This window comes from Scyliorhinus canicula, chromosome 19 (assembly GCF_902713615.1).
Source record: "Scyliorhinus canicula chromosome 19, sScyCan1.1, whole genome shotgun sequence".
NCBI classification, from domain to species: domain Eukaryota; kingdom Metazoa; phylum Chordata; class Chondrichthyes; order Carcharhiniformes; family Scyliorhinidae; genus Scyliorhinus; species Scyliorhinus canicula.
This window is the reverse complement of record NC_052164.1, coordinates 7,639,439-7,658,360: the sequence shown is the minus strand read 5'-3', so window position 1 is coordinate 7,658,360 and position 18,922 is coordinate 7,639,439. Positions and strand designations below refer to the sequence as shown.

Sequence of the window (18,922 nt, the reverse complement as noted above, 5' to 3'; positions counted from 1 at the left end):
ACTTGTTCAATTCTTGCTACCTCTTCATCTTTCTCTCCCTCGCTCACTTTCCCTCAATTCAATCTCTGTCACCCTCACTCACTCTGTCACCCTCACTATCTCTTATCTGCGGGTCTGCGCCTCTCTCCAGTTCCGGTATTCTCACTGATTGATTCTGTCTCTGGCTTGATTCCCCTTTCTCTGTCATTCTTAATCTTAGTCACTCTCACATTCTGTCTGTCTGCCTCATTCAATTCCTCATCTTCAATCTCTCTCTGTTCTTCCCCCTCGATTTGTCTCCCACTTGACTGCTCTCCTGAACTTTGTTTCTCAGACTCACTTACGCCTGGAGTTTCACCAAGTTGGGATGACCTTGGGAGCCCTATAAAAATGGAGGGCAGACTTGGATTCCTGACATTCCCAGAATATCTGATTTTAAGGGTGTGGGCTGGTTCGAGTGGTAAGGCCGCACCCTGCACTCGAACCTGGCAGGCTCCATTGCAGGGCTGCGCATGTCCTAGCCCTCTGCTATTTTCACAAAGACACGGTTCATAGCACCTCGGGGATGTCATGAACCAGCCTGTGTGAGCGAAAGTTTGAAATGTAAGTTTAAAAAGCCCCTCCTCGTACTCCCAAGCCAAGTTATGCCCCCCGCCACCATACGTCCTTTGGCCCCTCATGGTCCCCATGCACGAGGGGCCATAGATGGTGTGGGGGGGTTGCATAAGCGAGCATAGATGGGGCATGGGAGTATGTGAGGGGGGGGGGGGGGTTGATGGAAGGTGAGGACTGGGGGGGGGGTCTTTCTGGTTTCATTATAACTGGGACTATGTCCCACAGCACCGAGTCAGACCTTTTAAACAGCTCGCCCTGCACACGACAACACCGGGTGACTGCCTCAGAATATTTTCCCGGGTCGTCTGACCTGACTACAGCCTCATTATGTATTCTTGGCTGGGAGCAGACAGCCATTAGAGTACTAAAGCACCTGAGCCCCAAGGAAAGCGTTACTCTGTTGACAGTTTTGGCTCTCTTTACCATCCTGCCAATTTCACATTTTTGTAAATGCTGAAGAGGTTTTAGGTGCTGGTTTTGCTGCCATGGATATCGTAACAGGCACAGATGGGAAATATTACACCTATCGATCCATATTCCTCCGAAACACAGTCCCTGCAGCATACAGCATCCCTCTGAAACACAGTCCCTGCAGCATACAGCGTCCCTCTGAAACACAGTCCCTGCAGCATACAGCGTCCCTCTGAAACACAGTCCCTGCAGCATACAGCGTCCCTCTGAAACACAGTCCCTGCAGCATACAGCTTCCCTCCAAAACACACTCCCTGCAGCATACAGAGTCCCTCTGAAACACACTCCCTGCAGCATACAGAGTCCCTCTGAAACACAGTCCCTGCAGCATACAGCATCCCTCTGAAACACAGTCCCTGCAGCATACAGCGTCCCTCTGAAACACACTCCCTGCAGCATACAGCATCCCTCTGAAACACAGTCGCTGCAGCATACAGCATTCCTCCGAAACACAGTCCCTGCAGCATACAGCGTCCCTCTGAAACACAGTCCCTGCAGCATACAGCGTCCCTCTGAAACACAGTCCCTGCAGCATACAGCGTCCCTCTGAAACACAGTCCCTGCAGCATACAGCATCCCTCCAAAACACAGTCCCTGCAGCATACAGCGTCCCTCTGAACCACAGTCCCTGCAGCATACAGCGTCCCTCTGAAACACAGTCCCTGCAGCATACAGCATCCCTCTGAAACACAGTCCCTGCAGCATACAGCGTCCCTCTGAAACACAGTCCCTGCAGCATACAGCATCCCTCTGAAACACAGTCCCTGCAGCATACAGCATCCCTCTGAAACACAGTCCCTGCAGCATACAGCATCCCTCTGAAACACAGTCCCTGCAGCATACAGCATCCCTCTGAAACACAGTCCCTGCAGCATACAGCGTCCCTCTGAAACACAGTCCCTGCAGCATACAGCATCCCTCTGAAACACAGTCCCAGCAGCATACAGCATCCCTCTGAAACACAGTCCCTGCAGCATACAGCATCCCTCTGAAACACAGTCCCTGCAGCATACAGCATCCCTCTGAAACACAGTCCCTGCAGCATACAGCATCCCTCTGAAACACAGTCCCTGCAGCATACAGCATCCCTCTGAAATACAGTCCCTGCAGCATACAGCTTCCCTCTGAAACACAGTCCCTGCAGCATACAGCTTCCCCAAATGTGTGAATTAATCAATTTTTTTTTTACCGCGACCTGAAGAAACGTTCCGCCCATTCCTCTGTCCCACCCCTCCCCTCCCTCCTCCCCCATTCCCCTGCCCCTTCCCCTCCTCCCCCCCATTGACCTCCTCCCCCATTCTCCTCCCGACTCCCCCTCTCCATTCCCCTCCTCTCTCCCCCTCCCCTTTACCTCTCCACCCTCCCTATCCCCTCGCCTTCCCCCTCCACATTCTCCTCCCCTCCACCTCCCCTCTGTACCCTCCCCTACCCCAGCCCCATACCCCTTCCCTCCCTATTCCCCCTCCTCATTCCCCCTCCCCTGCATCCTCCCACCTCCCCATCACTTTACCCCTCCCCTTCACCCTACACCCTCCCTCGGGCAATGGCCGACACCCCCCCTCGGGCAATGGCCGACACCCCCCTCGGGCAATGGCCGACACCCCCCCCCCTTCGGGGAATGGCCGACACCCCCCCCCCTCGGGCAATGGCCTACACCCCCCCCCCCCCTCGGGCAATGGCCTACACCCCCACCCCCTCGGGCAATGGCCTACACCCCCCCCTCTGGCAATGGCCTACACCCCCCCCCCTCGGGCAATGGCCTACACCCCCCCCCTCGGGCAATGGCCGACACCCCCCCCCTCGGGCAATGGCCGACACCCCCCCTCGGGCAATGGCCGACACCCCCCCCCTCGGGCAATGGCCGACACCCCCCCCCTCGGGCATTGGCCGACACCCCCCCCTCGGTCAATGGCCGACACCCCCCCCTCGGGCAATGGCCGACACCCCCCCCCCTCGGGCAATGGCCGACACCCCCCCCTCGGGCAATGGCCGACACCCCCCCCCGGGCAATGGCCGACACCCCCCCCCTCGGGCAATGGCCGACACCCCCCCCCCTCGGGCAATGGCCGACACCCCCCCTCGGGCAATGGCCGACACCCCCCCCTCGGGCAATGGCCTACACCCCCCTCGGGCAATGGCCGACACCCCCCCCCTCGGGCAATGGCCTACACCCCCCCCCCTCGGGCAATGGCCGACACCCCCCCCCCCCTCGGGCAATGGCCGACACCCCCCCCTCGGGCAATGGCCGACACCCCCCCTCGGGCAATGGCCGACACCCCCCCCCCTCGAGCAATGGCCTACACCAGTAATGGCCCAGCTGAGGTTGCTGAGTTGTGGACTCTTTGATTGGTCCAGCTCTCAGAATAGAGGCGATAACCCCGGCAATGCCCACCAATCAGCTGCCACTAGGAAAAGCCTCGCCTGACCTTTCCGCTGGCCAATGAGGGCTCACCTCCTCAGCCTGTGTCACAAAATTCAGCCCTTTGATTTTACCCACCCTGAATTATTTCTGTTCTCTGACTAACCTCCCTCTGTCTCTTCAGAGTGCACAAAGATAGATTGGCTCTTTATGCCAAAGCGGAAACCAGTCAAAACCGGTCGGGGTGGGGCTGCTGTTTCCTCTATTGCTGACAAAAAATCATTTGAAAGCCCGAATGACTGAAATCTGTCCAGCAGCAGCAAATAGAATCTAAAATCAGCTGCTTGGAAATGTAGAAATTTTCTCTTCGCAAAGCTCCTGTCAAATCCATCAAAACCTGGGCTATTTGATTCTGAACTGCATTGCAGGCAATTCTAGTTCTTGTTCAGTTGGCTCTAAGATGTGGTGCTGCTGCGGTTATATTGACACAATGAACAGTTCTACATCATCGGGCAGCACGGTAGCACAAGTGGCTAGCACTGTGGCTTCACAGCTCCAGGGTCCCAGGTTCGATTCCCCGCTGGGTCACTGTCTGTGCGGAGTCTGCACGTTCTCTCCGTGTCTGCGTGGGTTTCCTCCGGGTGCTCCGGTTTCCTCCCACAGTCCAAAGACGTGCGGGTTAGGTGGATTGGCCATGATAAATTGCCCTTAGTGACCAAAAAAGGTTAGGAGGGGTTACTGGGTTACGGGGATAGGGTGGAAGTGAGGGTGTAAAAAGGGTTGGTGCAGATTCGATGGGCCGAACTGTCTGTTCTCTGTAAATCACTTTGAAGCATGAAAGCTGTGTGCTGCTTTACGTTCACCAAATAAACTAATCAGCAAACTTTGGGGTAAAATAAAAAGACAGTTTCTTGGAAGGATACTGCGTCAAAGCAGACATAATCTCAAAGGAAACCTCAACCACATTTTGTTATGATGTTTCCAGGCCTCTTCCTGCTCTTGATTCAAATGTTCATGTGTGAGAATGCACCCGTCTCCACGGTGACCAGGGAGGCCTCGATGATGCCGGCGGACACTGCCTGCTCCCTCTCCAGGGACACCCGGCAGCAAACATAGCCACGGAACAGGGGGAGGTAGTAGGGACGGGTGACCCCCTTGACCACCCACTATCTGGACCTAGCAATGGCCAGCTTGGCTAGGCTCAGGAGGAAGCCTGTCAGGAGGTTCTCCTATCCTCCTATATACCTACCTCTGCCCGATTTGTTGCCCGAAGATCAGGAGTGTGTGTGTGTGTGTGTATGTGTGTGTGTGTATGTGTGTGTGTATGTGTGTGTGTGTGTGTGTATGTGTGTGTGTGTGTGTGTGTATGTGTGTGTGTGTATGTGTGTGTGTGTATGTGTGTGTGTGTGTGTGTGCTCTGCTCAAAGCAAAATTGAAACTAAGACCGGATCACATGACACATTTCCCTTCGAGTGATGTCAGGATGATAACAAAAGGTGTTTCTGATAAGGCCACATTAATGGCTCATCCTTAGTTGCCCTTTGACCTGGATAAGTGCAGCTCCAACAGCACAAAGCTTCACACTGAGCTACAGAAGCAGATATTACATCAGATGATCAAGAGCTTGGGCAAAGAGTTAAGTTTTAAGGAGCGTCTGAAAGGAGCAAAGTGAGGTAGAGAGGTGGAGGGTTTAGGGAGGGGATTCCAGAGCTACGGCCAACAATCACAGAGCAATTCTAAGTGGGACTGCAGAAGAGGCCAGAATTAGAGGATGTCTGAGGTTGTGGTGTTGGAGATTACAGGGCTAGGAAGGGGCAGGGCCAAGAAGGGATTTGAAAACAAGGGTGAGAATTTTAAAATCAGGACCCTTCTGAACCGGAGATGATGTAGGTCTGTGAGCCCTGGGGAGAACATCCAGGATAAAGCAGTTTGAGGGAAACAGTTAGATTTGGGAGGTGGACATTGCCTGACGCCTGTCTGGTTTAGATGTTTCCCACTTACCCAGTCACTTACCCATCCAAACCAGAATGTTGTCCAGGTTCTGCTGTGGACAAGTTTAAGCTGCTGCATTATTGAAAGAAATGTGAATGAGATTGCTCTCAATCCAGGTTTAATTTGGTTTATTATGTATTTCATGGGGGCGATTCTCTGCGCCCCGCGCCAAGCCGGAGAATCGCCGCAACCGCGCGCCCGACGCCGGTACACAATTCTCCGGGGTGTGGAGAATCGGCGCCATTTGTGCCGCCGACAGCCATGCCGGCGCCGTTCACCCCTAGTCGCTGCCGGCGGGAACTCTGCGCGAACGGTCGGGGATGGCCTGTCCGGGGGGGGGGGGGGCTCCAATGGGGTCTGGCCCGCGACCAGGGCCCACCGATGGGAACGCCAGCCTCTCCCCCGGGCCTACTTTCTGGCGCGGCCGACCCCGAACACCGACGCCATGTTGAGTGGGGGCCGGCGCGCTAAAATCCCCCGCGCATGCGCAGGTTGGCACTGCCCAACTGCGCATGCGCGGGTTGGCATGGCGCCCATTTGGCACCGCGAAAGGAGGCTGGAGCGGTGCGATCCACTCCAGCGCCGTGCTGGCCCCTAGTGGGGGCCAGAATGGGTCGTACCCGGGCCCGGTTCGCGCGTCGTGAAACGCGACGGCGTTCACGACTGCGCGAACACTTGGGCTCCATATTGGACAATCGCCCCCCCCATATACCGGTTGAATGAAGAATTCAGACATAAACAATACGTAACACAAAATGGTGCTTGCTTGATTTTTCAATCGAAATGGAACAGTTTTTATAACCTGCGTAACTATGTGTGTGTTGGATTTTTGATTCTGCCGTGTTCATTTCTGCCTCATTGTAAAAGGAATTGATCAATTTCTCACAGGACCCTCTCATTTGCTTGTGTTCCTCCATTTAAAACTATTTGTTTGCCCAGTCCAGTTGCAAAGCACACAGCCCAAGGTGAGAAGGCTTTCTGGCCGTCATAGAATGGTACAGCACAAAAGGAGGCCCTTCGGTCCATCGTGGTAGCAAGTTACTTTCCATCAGTAAATGCCTGGATCCTTCTCCCAGATTCAGCGCCTCCACGGAGCAGGGAGAGGAAGATGGTGATGGTTGTTAAATACTGTGGGGATAAAAGCTCCTCCCCAAGCGTTTCAATAACAGACTGCAGCCCCAGCATATTGACTGCTTTGAACAAAGATCCCAGCAGTGAAAGGGCACTGACTAACCCACTACCCTGCTGAGTCCTGTTTCACATCAGATTGTTTATAGACACCACTGCTTCCGTTAATGAATTGTAGGAAGGCGGAAATTAAGTCAAACATTCCCTTTCGAAAGTGAACAGAGTCCACTTATTCAGCAAACAGCGTCGATCTAGAAAGAGCCTCTATGAGCGACCATAACAAAACCCGGGCGCGATTCACCAGAAACATTTCCAAGTCCGGTTTTGGGGTGTTTGGTGAGGTTTCCCGAGATTGCCACCGCTATTCAACGGCAGTCCGCCGTAGTTTTGGGCCTCAGGCGTTTGTCCATATGGAGGCCACACTTGGAAAGTTTTCCTGCATTGGGGAGCAGATTGTGCCAGAAGGACCAGCTCATCGCATGTCAGGGTGCCGATCCCTGCACCTCCCACTCGTCCCCTCCCCTTTCAGGAACCCCCCCCCCCCCCCAACCATTCTGATGACCCCTCAAACCCCCCACCCCCTTTCATGGGCATTGCCCCCCCCCCCAGGCCACAGCCGTTGGCAGTGCCAATCTGGCAGGCTGGCAGTGCCTGGGTGCCAGGGGAGTGCCAGGGTGCCCCTGTCCCTGACCACCTGGGGGCTCTAATGCCCTGCGAGACCCCCCACCCAACCAGGTGCCACCACATTTGGTCCACAATTGTGGAAACCCATTGTAAATGGTTTAGGCCTCGTTGACTCCTGGGCGGCTCGGTGAATATGGTGTCAGGATATTTAAATTTAAATATCATTATCCGGATCACGCCCGGATGCGTTGGGAAAATCGAACCCCTCCTGATCGAAACTGCTGCAACGTCCACCAGTAAAAGCAAAATACAGTCAGTGGGGGATAGAAACTTAATACTAACCCTGAACATAAATGCAATCCCAGTCATTCAACAATCTCTCCATTCTGGCGAGGATTGGTGGTGTTACCGCACCTGGACACCTGACATGGTTTGTTTGATGTTTGACTGTATTCTGCTGTCTTTATCTCTTGTCACAGGGAACGGATGGAAGCCATGGAGAAGCAGATTGCCAGTTTGACAGGACTGGTACAAAATGCACTTTTACGAGGGAATGAGGGAGAACCTGTCAGGTAAGGAGTTCCAAACTCGACATTCTCGGCCTCCCGCACTGCTGCCTTGTACCTGATTGGTTGAAACAACAAGTGCAACAATAACTTGCATTCATATAGCAGCTTATACGGGGAGGCGGTGGCGTAGTGGTATTGTCCAGAGACCCAGAGTAATGCTCTGGGGTCCCAGGTTCAAATCCTGCCGTAACAGATGGTGAAATTTGAATTAAATAAGAAAATCTGGAATTAAAAGTCTAATGATGACCATGGAACCATTGTCGATTGTCGTAAAAACCTATCTGGTTCACTAATGTCCTTTAGGGAAGGGAATCTGCCGTCCTTACCCGGTCTGGCCTACATGTGACTCCAGACCCACAGCAATCTGGTTGACTCCTCAATGCCCTCAGGAATGGGCAATAAATGCCAGCCCAGCCAGCGATGCCCACAACCCACGAACCAATAAAAACACAATTATGTAGGAAAGCATCACAAGGTGCTGCACGAAAGTTCAGTGGTACCAAAACGGAAAAGGTTTACCGATTGGGAAAGATTGAACAGACTGAGGCTCTTTTATCCAGAACAGAGAACTGAGGAAACATTGGATCAAGGCCTTTAAGATTACGATATGGTTTGATAGGATCTACTTTCGGGTGTGACTAGGCACCAGATTCTGGCACAGTCGGAAAGACTCTCCAGACTTTATAAACCATCGGCAGAACCGAGATGAGGCGGGTGACAAACTCTTTTTGAAAATACTCCTGTGAAGTTTCTTACTGCATCGAAGCTGCTATACAAATGCAGATTGTTGTTGCCCGACATGACAGGAGGTTGTATGTTCAGCTCCTACTCATAAAGCCAGCTTCAGATTTAATGCTTATTTTTAATTATGCCATTTTCCATTTTCCTCAGTGATAAATCCGAATCAATAAATGGGAGCTCGGGCACTGGAAGTGAGTATAATCTTCACCTGTGTCGCTCACTGTCACCTCAGCTTTTTGAAGGTTTTGCGATGATCCCTGTAGGAATGAATGCAGCATCATTGAGTCCTCCTGGGGAGAGTGAAAGACCAAATTCAGTGAAGGATATATTCCTCACTCCAGGAGACGCTGCTGTAGGAATGGTTTCCCAAACTTTCCAAATCAGCCAGGTCCCTCCTGGGTCCAGTGATTCTAATCCTGAACACAGCATCGAAAATCCGGGCTCTAAATGTCCCATCCCAGTGCTCCAACCCATCGTCCATCCGCCGCCCTCCCCCTCTCGCCACCCTCCCCCTCTCGCCACCCTCCCCCTCTCGCCACCCTCCCCCCTCGCTGCCCTCCCCCTCTCGCCACCCTCCCCCTCTCGCCACCCTCCCCCCTCGCCGCCCACCCCTCTCGCCGCCCTCCCCCCTCGCCGCCCTCCCCCTCTCGCCACCCTCCCCATCCCCCCGCTGACCCTCTGACAGTGCGGCTCCCTCAAGACTGACCCTCTGACAGTGCAGCACTCCCTCAGTACTGACCCTCTCACAGTGCATCACTCCCTCAGTACTGACCCTCTGACAGTGCGGCACTCCCTCAGTACTGACCCTCTGACAGTACAGCACTCCCTCAGTACTGACCCTCTGACAGTGCAGCACTCCCTCAGTACTGACCCTCTGACAGTGCGGCACTCCCTCAGTACTGACCCTCTGATACTGCAGCATTCCCTCAGTACTGACCCTCTGACAGTGCGGCACTCCCTCAGCACTGACCCTCTGACAGTGCAGCACTCCCTCAGTACTGACCCTCTGACAGTGCAGCACTCCCTCAGTACTGACCCTCTGACAGTGCAGCACTCCCTCCGTACTGACCCTCTGACAGTGCGGCACTCCCTCAGTACTGACCCTCTGACAGTGCAGCACTCCCTCAGTACTGACCCTCTGACAGTGCGGCGCTCCCTCAGTACTGACCCTCTGACAGTGCAGCACTCCCTCAGCACTGACCCTCTGACAGTGCAGCACTCCCTCAGTACTGACCCTCTGACAGTGCAGCACTCCCTCGGTACTGACCCTCTGACAGTGCAGCACTCCCTCAGTACTGACCCTCTGACAGTGCTGCACTCCCTCAGTACTGACCCTCTGACAGTGCGGCACTCCCTCCGTACTGACCCTCTGACAGTGCAGCACTCCCTCAGCACTGACCCTCTGACAGTGCAGCACTCCCTCAGCACTGACCCTCTGACAGTGCGGCACTCCCTCAGTACTGACCCTCTGACAGTGCGGCACTCCCTCAGTACTGACCCTCTGACAGTACAGCACTCCCTCAGTACTGACCCTCTGACAGTGCGGCGCTCCCTCAGTACTGACCCTCTGACAGTGCAGCACTCCCTCAGCACTGACCCTCTGACAGTGCAGCACTCCCTCAGTACTGACCCTCTGACAGTGCGGCGCTCCCTCAGTACTGACCCTCTGACAGTGCAGCACTCCCTCAGCACTGACCCTCTGACAGTGCAGCACTCCCTCAGTACTGACCCTCTGACAATGCAGCACTCCCTCAGTACTGACCCTCTGACAGTGCGGCACTCCCTCAGTACTGACCCTCCGACAGTGCGGCACTCCCTCAGTACTGACCCTCTGACAGTGCAGCACTCCCTCAGCACTGACTCTCCGACAATGCAGCACTCCCTCAGTACTGACCCTCTGACAGTGCGGCATCCCTCAGTACTGACCCTCTGACAGTGCGGCTCCCTCAGTACTGACCCTCTGACAGTGCAGCACTCCCTCAGTACTGACCCACTGACAGTGCGGCACTCCCTCAGCACTGACCCTCTGACAGTGCGGCACTCCCTCAGTACTGACCCTCTGACAGTGCAGCACTCCCTCAGTACTGACCCTCTGACAGTGCGGCATCCCTCAGTACTGACCCTCTGACAGTGCGGCTCCCTCAGTACTGACCCTCTGACAGTGCAGCACGCCCTCAGTACTGACCCTCTGACAGTGCGGCACTCCCTCAGTATTGACCCTCTGACAGTGCAGCACTCCCTCAGTACTGACCCTCTGAGAGTGCGGCGCTCCCTCAGTACTGACCCTCTGACAGTGCAGCACTCGCCCAGTACCAGCGCCGGCCCTAGGGTTGCTGGCGCCCCGGGCAAGCTGAACTTCGGCGCCCTTGGGGGGGGGGGGGGGGGGGGGGGGGGGGTGGGGGGGGGGGGGGCGGACCGAGCGGGGGGGGCCGCCCTGGGGGAGGGCGGCCACCGCGCATGCGCTGGTTGGCACCTGCCCAACTGCGCATGCGCGGGACCCGAGTCTCTGGCGCCCCCTAGCACATGGCGCCCCGGGCGACTGCCCGAGTTGCCGGTGCCTTGAGCCAGCCCTGCTCAGTACTGACCCTCTGACAGTGCGGCACTCCCTCAGTGCTGACCCCCTGACAGTGCGGCACTCCCTCAGTACTGACCCTCTGACAGTGCAGCACTCCCTCAGTACTGACCCTCTGACAGTGCAGCACTCCCTCAGTACTGACCCTCTGACAGTGCGGCACTCCCTCAGTACTGACCCTCTGACAGTGCGGCACTCCCTCAGTACTGACCCTCTGACAGTGCAGCACTCCCTCAGTACTGACCCTCTGACAGTGCAGCACTCACTCAGCACTGACCCTCTGACAGTGCAGCACTCCCTCAATACTGACCCTCTGACAGTGCAGCACTCCCTCAGTACTGACCCTCTGACAGTGCAGCACTCCCTCAGTACTGACCCTCTGACAGTGCGGCACTCCCTCAGTACTGACCCGCTGACAGTGCAGCACTCCCTCAGTACTGACCCTCTGACAGTGCGGCACTCCCTCAGTACTGACCCTCTGACAGTGCGGCACTCCCTCAGTACTGACCCTCTGACAGTGCGGAACTCCCTCAGTACTGACCCTCTGACAGTGCAGCACTCCCTCAGTACTGACCCTCTGACAGTGCAGCACTCCCTCAGTACTGACCCTCTGACAGTGCGGCACTCCCTCATTACTGACCCTCTGACAGTGCAGCACTCCCTCAGTACTGACCCTCTGACAGTGCGGCACTCCCTCAGTACTGACCCTCTGACAGTGCAGCACTCCCTCAGTACTGACCCTCTGACAGTGCGGAATCCCTCAGTACTGACCCTCTGACAGTGCGGAACTCCCTCAGTACTGACCCTCTGACAGTGCAGCACTCCCTCCGTACTGACCCTCTGACAGTGCCACACTCCCTCAATACTGACCCTCTGACAGTGCAGCACTCCCTCAGTACTGACCCTCTGACAGTGCGGAATCCCTCAGTACTGACCCTCTGACAGTGCGGCCCTCCCTCAGTACTGACCCTCTGACAGTGCGGCCCTCCCTCAGTACTGACCCTCTGACAGTGCAGCACTCCCTCAGTACTGACCCTCTGACACTGCAGCACTCCCTCAGTATTGACCCTCTGACAGTGCGGCCCTCCCTCAGTACTGACCCTCTGACAGTGCGGCCCTCCCTCAGTACTGACCCTCTGACAGTGCAGCACTCCCTCAGTTCTGACCCTCTGACAGTGCAGCGCTCCCTCAGTACTGACCCTCTGACAGTGCAGCACTCCCTCAGTACTGACCCTCTGACAGTGCGGCACTCCCTCAGTACTGACCCTCTGACAGTGTGGATCCCTCCGTACTGACCCTCTGACAGTGCGGCACCCACAGCGTAACCGGGCCTGGCCAACATAACCCGGCCTCCTCAAAATAACCTGGCCCACGCAACGTAACCCGGCCCGGGCAACGTAACCCGGCCTGCTCAACGTAACCCGGCCTGCTCACCGTAACCCGGCCTGAGCAACGTAACCCGGCCCGGGCAACGTAACCCGGCCTCCTCAACGTAACCCGGCCCGGGCAACGTAACCCGGCCTCCTCAACGTAACCCGGCCCGGGCAACGTAACCCGGCCTCCTCAACGTAACCCGGCCTGCTCAATGTAACCCGACCTGCTCAACGTAACCCGGCCTGGCCAACGTAACCCGGCCTGCTCAACGTAACCCGGGCCGGGTAACGTAACCCGGCCTCCTCAACGTAACCCGGCCTGCTCAATGTAACCCGACCTGCTCAACGTAACCCGGCCTGCTCAACGTAACCTGGCCTGCTCAATGTAACCCGACCTGCTCAACGTAACCCGGCCTGCTCAACGTAACCCGACCTGCTCAACGTAACCCGGCCTGCTCAACGTAACCCGACCTGCTCAACGTAACCCGGCCTGCTCAATGTAACCCGGCCTGCTCAACGTAACCCGGCCTGCTCAACGTAACCCGACCTGCTCAACGTAACCCGGCCTGCTCAACGTAACCCGGCCTGGCCAACGTAACCCGGCCTCCTCAACGTAACCCGGCCTCCTCAACGTAACCCGGCCTGGCCAACGTAACCCGGCCTCCTCAACGTAACCCGGCCTGGGCAACGTAACCCGACCTGCTCAACGTAACCCGACCTGCTCAACGTAACCCGGCCTGGGCAACGTAACCCGGCCTGGCCAACGTAACCCGACCTGCTCAACGTAACCCGACCTGCTCAATGTAACCCGGCCTGCTCAACGTAACCCGGCCTGCTCAACGTAACCCGACCTGCTCAACGTAACCCGGCCTGCTCAACGTAACCCGGCCTGGCCAACGTAACCCGGCGTCCTCAACGTAACCCGGCCTCCTCAACGTAACCCGGCCTGGCCAACGTAACCCGGCCTCCTCAACGTAACCCGGCCTGGGCAACGTAACCCGACCTGCTCAACGTAACCCGACCTGCTCAACGTAACCCGGCCTGGGCAACGTAACCCGGCCTGGCCAACGTAACCCGACCTGCTCAACGTAACCCGACCTGCTCAACGTAACCCGGCCTGGGCAACGTAACCCGGCCTGCTCAACGTAACCCGGCCTGCTCAACGTAACCCGGCCTGGCCAACGTAACCCGGCCTGGGCAACGTAACCCGGCCTGGCCAACGTAACCCGGCCTGGGCAACGTAACCCGGCCTGGCCAACGTAACCCGGCCTGCTCAATGTGATCCAGCCTGGTCAATAATTTACCCCCCTTTGTAACAGTTGATTGCCTCCGAAGTGCCTGAGCAGGTCTCAGCCACATCAGGTTCTGCAGATGTTTGAGAAACTAAAAAAGATGTTTTTGAAGCTAGTAAACGCTGGCTTTGCCAGTCACACTGACTTCTCCAGAATGAATTAAAACCAGTTTGGATAAAATTTACGGGTTAGCTGAAGAGCAAGAGAATTTCACAAGTAAATGTGAGGAGTTTTCTCGCTGATATCACAGGGGCACAGCCATATCACTGATCTACAATATCGACAGGAATCGCGACCTCTCCACGCTTTGTGTAAATGGTAGCCAATCGCTGCCTAGCAACTGAGCATTGCTCCTCTGTAATGTGTGAAACAGCAATTAATTCCAAGCAAAGCCACCCTGTAGCTCTGACATGGGCAGTGAGTGGTGTTGGTTTGTGGTGGTGTTACTGGAATTCTCGGCAGGCCTTGCTCATTCCTCTGTCTCTGGTACTGTTGACACAGTTGGGCAGCAAGATTGAATGTGATGTCTCCAAAGTAAACTCTGCAAAAGCTGATAAACAAAATCGAAGCCAGTGAAGTGGATGATTTGTCAGGAGCAGCTCCCGGCATTTCACACCATTACGTTGTCCTAATCCCCAGGAACCGGGACCCTTCCCGCTTTGCTTACCGCAGGGTCCTGTGCTCGTTCTCCTGGGAGTTTTAACCTTGCTCAATAGCTCGTTCTGTTGCCAGCTCCTCGCTCACACATTGCATGTTTTCTTTCTCCCCTTCTGCTTTCAGCTCTCAGTCCTTCCGTTCGGAGCACTGTGACCAGCTCAGCGCCAGCAGCGTCCATCAGCCACCCCACTGCCATCACCAGGCTCCAGATGCAGCTCCATCTCCATGACCTCCAGCAGAATGCCAGCGACCTGCGCAACCAACTTCAGCAGCTGCGCAAACTCCAGGTATCTAACTCCCTCCCTCACAACTTCAACAAAATGTTTATGCCACGCTTTTCATAACCACAGACATCCCACAACACTTTCCAAACTAATAAAGTCACTTTGAAGTGTGGTCACTGTTGTAATGCTGGAAATATAGAGGTCAGTGAGGGGACAGCAAGCTCCCACAAACAGCAATGTGATAGTGACCAGGTAAACTGTACTTTTTGTGATGTTGATTGAGGAATAATAAATATTAGTCAGGACACCAGGTTTAACCCCCCCTGCTCATCTTTGGGATGGTGGCCTTGGGACCGGGTTTTTCCGGCTGAACAGTTAGACGAGGCCACAGTTTAACACGAGGACCGTTCAGCACACTCCGCCTATCAGCGAGATAATGGTTGATCTTCTATTTAAACGCCATATTCATGGACTATCCCCAGACCCTTGGTGTTTTTAACAGCGTATCTGACAGGGCAGCTCTCAAGCTCGAGACTGACACTTGAACTCAGAATCTTGGGCGGGATTCTCCGTTGAAGCGGTAGTGTATTGACGCGGTAGTAAACGCCGGAGCGTTTTACAACGGCTTCATCTGGCCGCTAGGAACAGCGATCCCTCAACCCACAGGGGGCCAGCACGGCGCTGGGGCGCCTCAGGCTCCAGCTGCCGAAACAGGCCCCAGCACTTACCCAGTGCATGCGCGCCACAGCCAGCGCAGGTCCACGCATGTGCGCCACAGCCAGCGCAGGTCCACGCATGCGCGCCGCAGCAGGCGCAGGTCCACGCATGCGCGCAGCAGCCGGCGCAGGTCCACGCATGTGCGCCGCAGCCGGCGCAGGTCCACACATGCGCGCCGCAGCCAGCGCAGGTCCACGCATGCGCGCCGCAGCCGTCTCTGTGGCAGCCCCCATGCAACATGGCGGAGCCCTACAGGGTCCCGGCGCGGAGGAAAATACCCCCCCCCCCCTCCCGGAATGAGCCCCCCCCCCCCGCCGATCGGTAGCCCCTGATCACGAGCCTGGCCACCGTGGAGGATCCCCCCCCAACCAGGACGCCCCCGCAGCCAGAACGCCGAGATCCCGCCGGCTAGGACCATACGTGAACGACGCCGGCGGGGCTCTGCGAGCATTCGGCCCATCGAGTGCGGAGAATCACCGGGCCGGGGGGGGGGGGGGGAGCCGCTACCACTATCCCGGCGCGGGCTGGGGGAATCCCGCCCCTTGTTGCTCGGAGTAAAGACTGTGACTGAGCGAGCCAAGTGCCAGGGGCAGTGCCAGGACACTATCCTGCCCTGTCCCCGCCCACCGGGGAGCTCTAATGTCCCCCAAGATCCACCACCCCCCGGCCCGAGGGGCTATCACATCTTGTCCAGAACTGTTCGCGACTGGCAGCTCTTCATCCCCGAGTTACTGTGGCATATTCTTCAACCTTATTACAGAAGCACCAGAACTCTCTCAACAAATGGACTACAAATGGACAATGAATGCCAGTGTCACCCACACCCAGAGAGCCAACAAAGTGAAAGGTTTCTGAGAGGGAGGGCAGGGTTAATCTGATTCAGGTGCATTTTTGATAAATTGTGAATTGGGTACTGGGGCATTTATTGCCCATTGGGTGTTCACACGTGGCTCCTCCTTCCAGATGGAGGAGGTCCCGCGTTTGGGAGAAGTGTAATTAAAACAGAAAGTGCCGGAAAAGCTCAGCTGTTCTGGCAGCATTGGTGAGGACCTGCGCGATTCACCGGATAAACGTCAAAGTGCGGGTTGGGGTCCGGTTGGCACGGTGTTCAGCGACAGCTGCTACGCCGAGATGGCGACCACCGAAATGGGCCTGGGGGAGATTCCCCCCGGTCAAGGGCAGACTTCGGAATTTTCCCGGGATTGGGGATCTGAACCCGGCAGCAGAACCGGTACCTCACGGATCGGGCACCATTTTGAAATCTGCCCCGATCTCTACCCCCCCCCCCCCCCCCCACTTTCATGGGCATGGCCCCCGTGCCCTGACCCTTGGCAATGCCAAACTCTAGCGTGGGCACCTTGGCACTGCCTGCCTGGCACCACCATGTTGCACAGGTGGCACTGCCAGGGTTTCCAGGTGCCATGGGGAGTGCCAGGATTCTACCCTGCATTGTCCCCAATCGCGTGATGAAACTCTAATGTCCTCAGGGATTCCCCACCCAGGTGCCACCATGTGTGGTCCACGCCAGTACTAATCACTGAGACCTCAGTGCGGACGTGGGGCGGGATTCTCCCCTACCCGGCAGGGGGGGGGTCCCAGCGTAGCGGAGTGGCGTCAACCACTCTGGCGTCGGGCCTCCCCAAAGGTGCGGAATTCTCCGGACCTTTAGGGGCTAAGCCCTCACATTGAGGGGCTAGGCCTGCGCCGGAGAGGTTGGCGTCACGCCGACTGGTGGAAAAACCGGCGGCAACAGCCTTTGACGCTCGGCCCCCGGCGTCGGGGCTGGCTGAAAAGCCTTCACCGGTTTGCACATGCGCCGGTGCGTCAGCGCCCGCTGATATCACCACCGGCGCATGCGTGCTGGGGGATTCTCTTCCGCCTCCGCCATGGTGGAGGCCATGGCGGCGGCCGAAGAAAAAGAGTGCCCCCACGGCACTGGCCCACCCGCCGATCGGTGGGCCCCGATCGCGGGCCTGGCCACCGTGGGGGCACCCTCCGGGGTCCGATCGCCCCGCGCCCCTCCCAGGACCCCGGGGCCCGCTCGCGCCGCCGATCCCGCCGCCACTAGAGGTGGTTCAAACCACGGCGGCGGGAGAGGCTTCTCAGCGGCGGGACTTTGGCCCATCGCGGGTCGGAGAATTGCCGCGGGGGGTTCGCAAATCGGCGGGGCGTGGTTCCCGCCCCCGCCAATTCCCGGGATTTCCGCCGGACCCGGGCGATTCTCCGACCCTGCGGGGGGGCCACTTCCAGATTGTCTGCTTGGTCCTGCTAGGGTCACCCTAGACCCAGGTGCCCAGGTGCTGGGTTGGCACTGCCAAGCACCCGGCCCCGAGGGGGGGCCATGCCCATGAAACGAGGGGTATAAAGGAGAATTGTAAAGGTTGGGGAAGATGGTGAAGGAGGGGGTCCTGAAAGGAGAGACCCTCAGTAACCCCATAAGGGAGTGCCCTGTCTCAGGGTGGTGGGGGAGGGGAGGGGTGTAATGCCCATGTCCGTGGGGAGGGGGGGGGGTGGCATTGTCTGTGGGTGGGGAGGGGTGTGGGTCCCCCAATTTCACTTACAGTTCGGGGTCCCTTTTAAAATGATGCCCTGAATACTGAGGAGCTGGTCCCGTTGGTGAGGCTCCATTGCTGACTGGGTAATCTCCCCAAGACCAAAGAAATGGTGACGTGTGGGTGAATACCGCTGTGCATCTCTCCAAACAGCCGGCAAAAAAAACCCAAATTTGCCCAAAATGACACTTTTTTGGGTGAATTGCTAAGGTTTTAGTTGCTGACAATTAATCCGTGCGTCAAGTCAGCATAATAATAATAACAATCTTTATTGCCACAAGTAGGCTTGCATTAACACTGCAATGAAGTAACTGTGAAAATCCCCCATCAGGTATGGAAGGGATGGAGTAATATTGAATCTATCATCAAGGAAGAAATAGTCAGGCATCTGGATAGAAATTGTCCCATTGGGCAGGTGTAGCATGGGTTCATAAAGGGCAGGTCGTGCCTAACTAATTTAGTGGAATTTTTTGAGGACATTACCAATGCAGTAGATAACGGGGAGCCAATGGATGTGGTATATCTGGATTTCCAGAAAGCCTTTGACAAGGTGCCACACAAAAGGTTGCTGCATAAGATAAAGATGCATGCCATTAAGGGTAAAGTAGTAGCACGGATAGAGGATTGGTTAATTAATAGAAAGCAAAGAGTGGGGATTAATGGGTGTTTCTCTGGTTGGCAATCAGTAGCTAGTGGTGTCCCTCAGGGATCCTTGTTGGGCCCACCATTGTTCACAATTTACATAGATGATTTGGAGTTGGGGACCAAGGGCAATGTGTCCAAGTTTGCAGACGACACTAAGATGAGGGGTAAAGCAAAAGGTGCAGAGGATACTGGAAGTCTGCAGAGGGATTTGGATAGGTTAAGTGAATGGGCTAGGGTCTGGCAGATGGAATACAATGTTGACAAATGTGAGGTTATCCATTTTGGTAGGAATAACAGCAAAAGGGATTATTATTTAAATGATAAAATATTAAAACATGCTGCTGTGCAGAGAGACCTGGGTGTGCTAGTGCATGAGTCACAGAAGGTTGGTTTACAGGTGCAACGGGTGATT

General features: G+C 56.2%; 1 protein-coding gene across 1 annotated transcript in view; it reads left to right on the top strand.

Moving 5' to 3' along the window:
• Positions 1-18,922, top strand: part of LOC119954452 (SRC kinase signaling inhibitor 1-like) — a 645,297-nt gene that overhangs the window by 553,963 nt on the left and 72,412 nt on the right. The window contains 3 exon segments of the mRNA XM_038779671.1: positions 7,648-7,740; positions 8,629-8,669; positions 14,496-14,659. Coding sequence (XP_038635599.1) covers positions 7,648-7,740; positions 8,629-8,669; positions 14,496-14,659 — 298 coding nt within the window.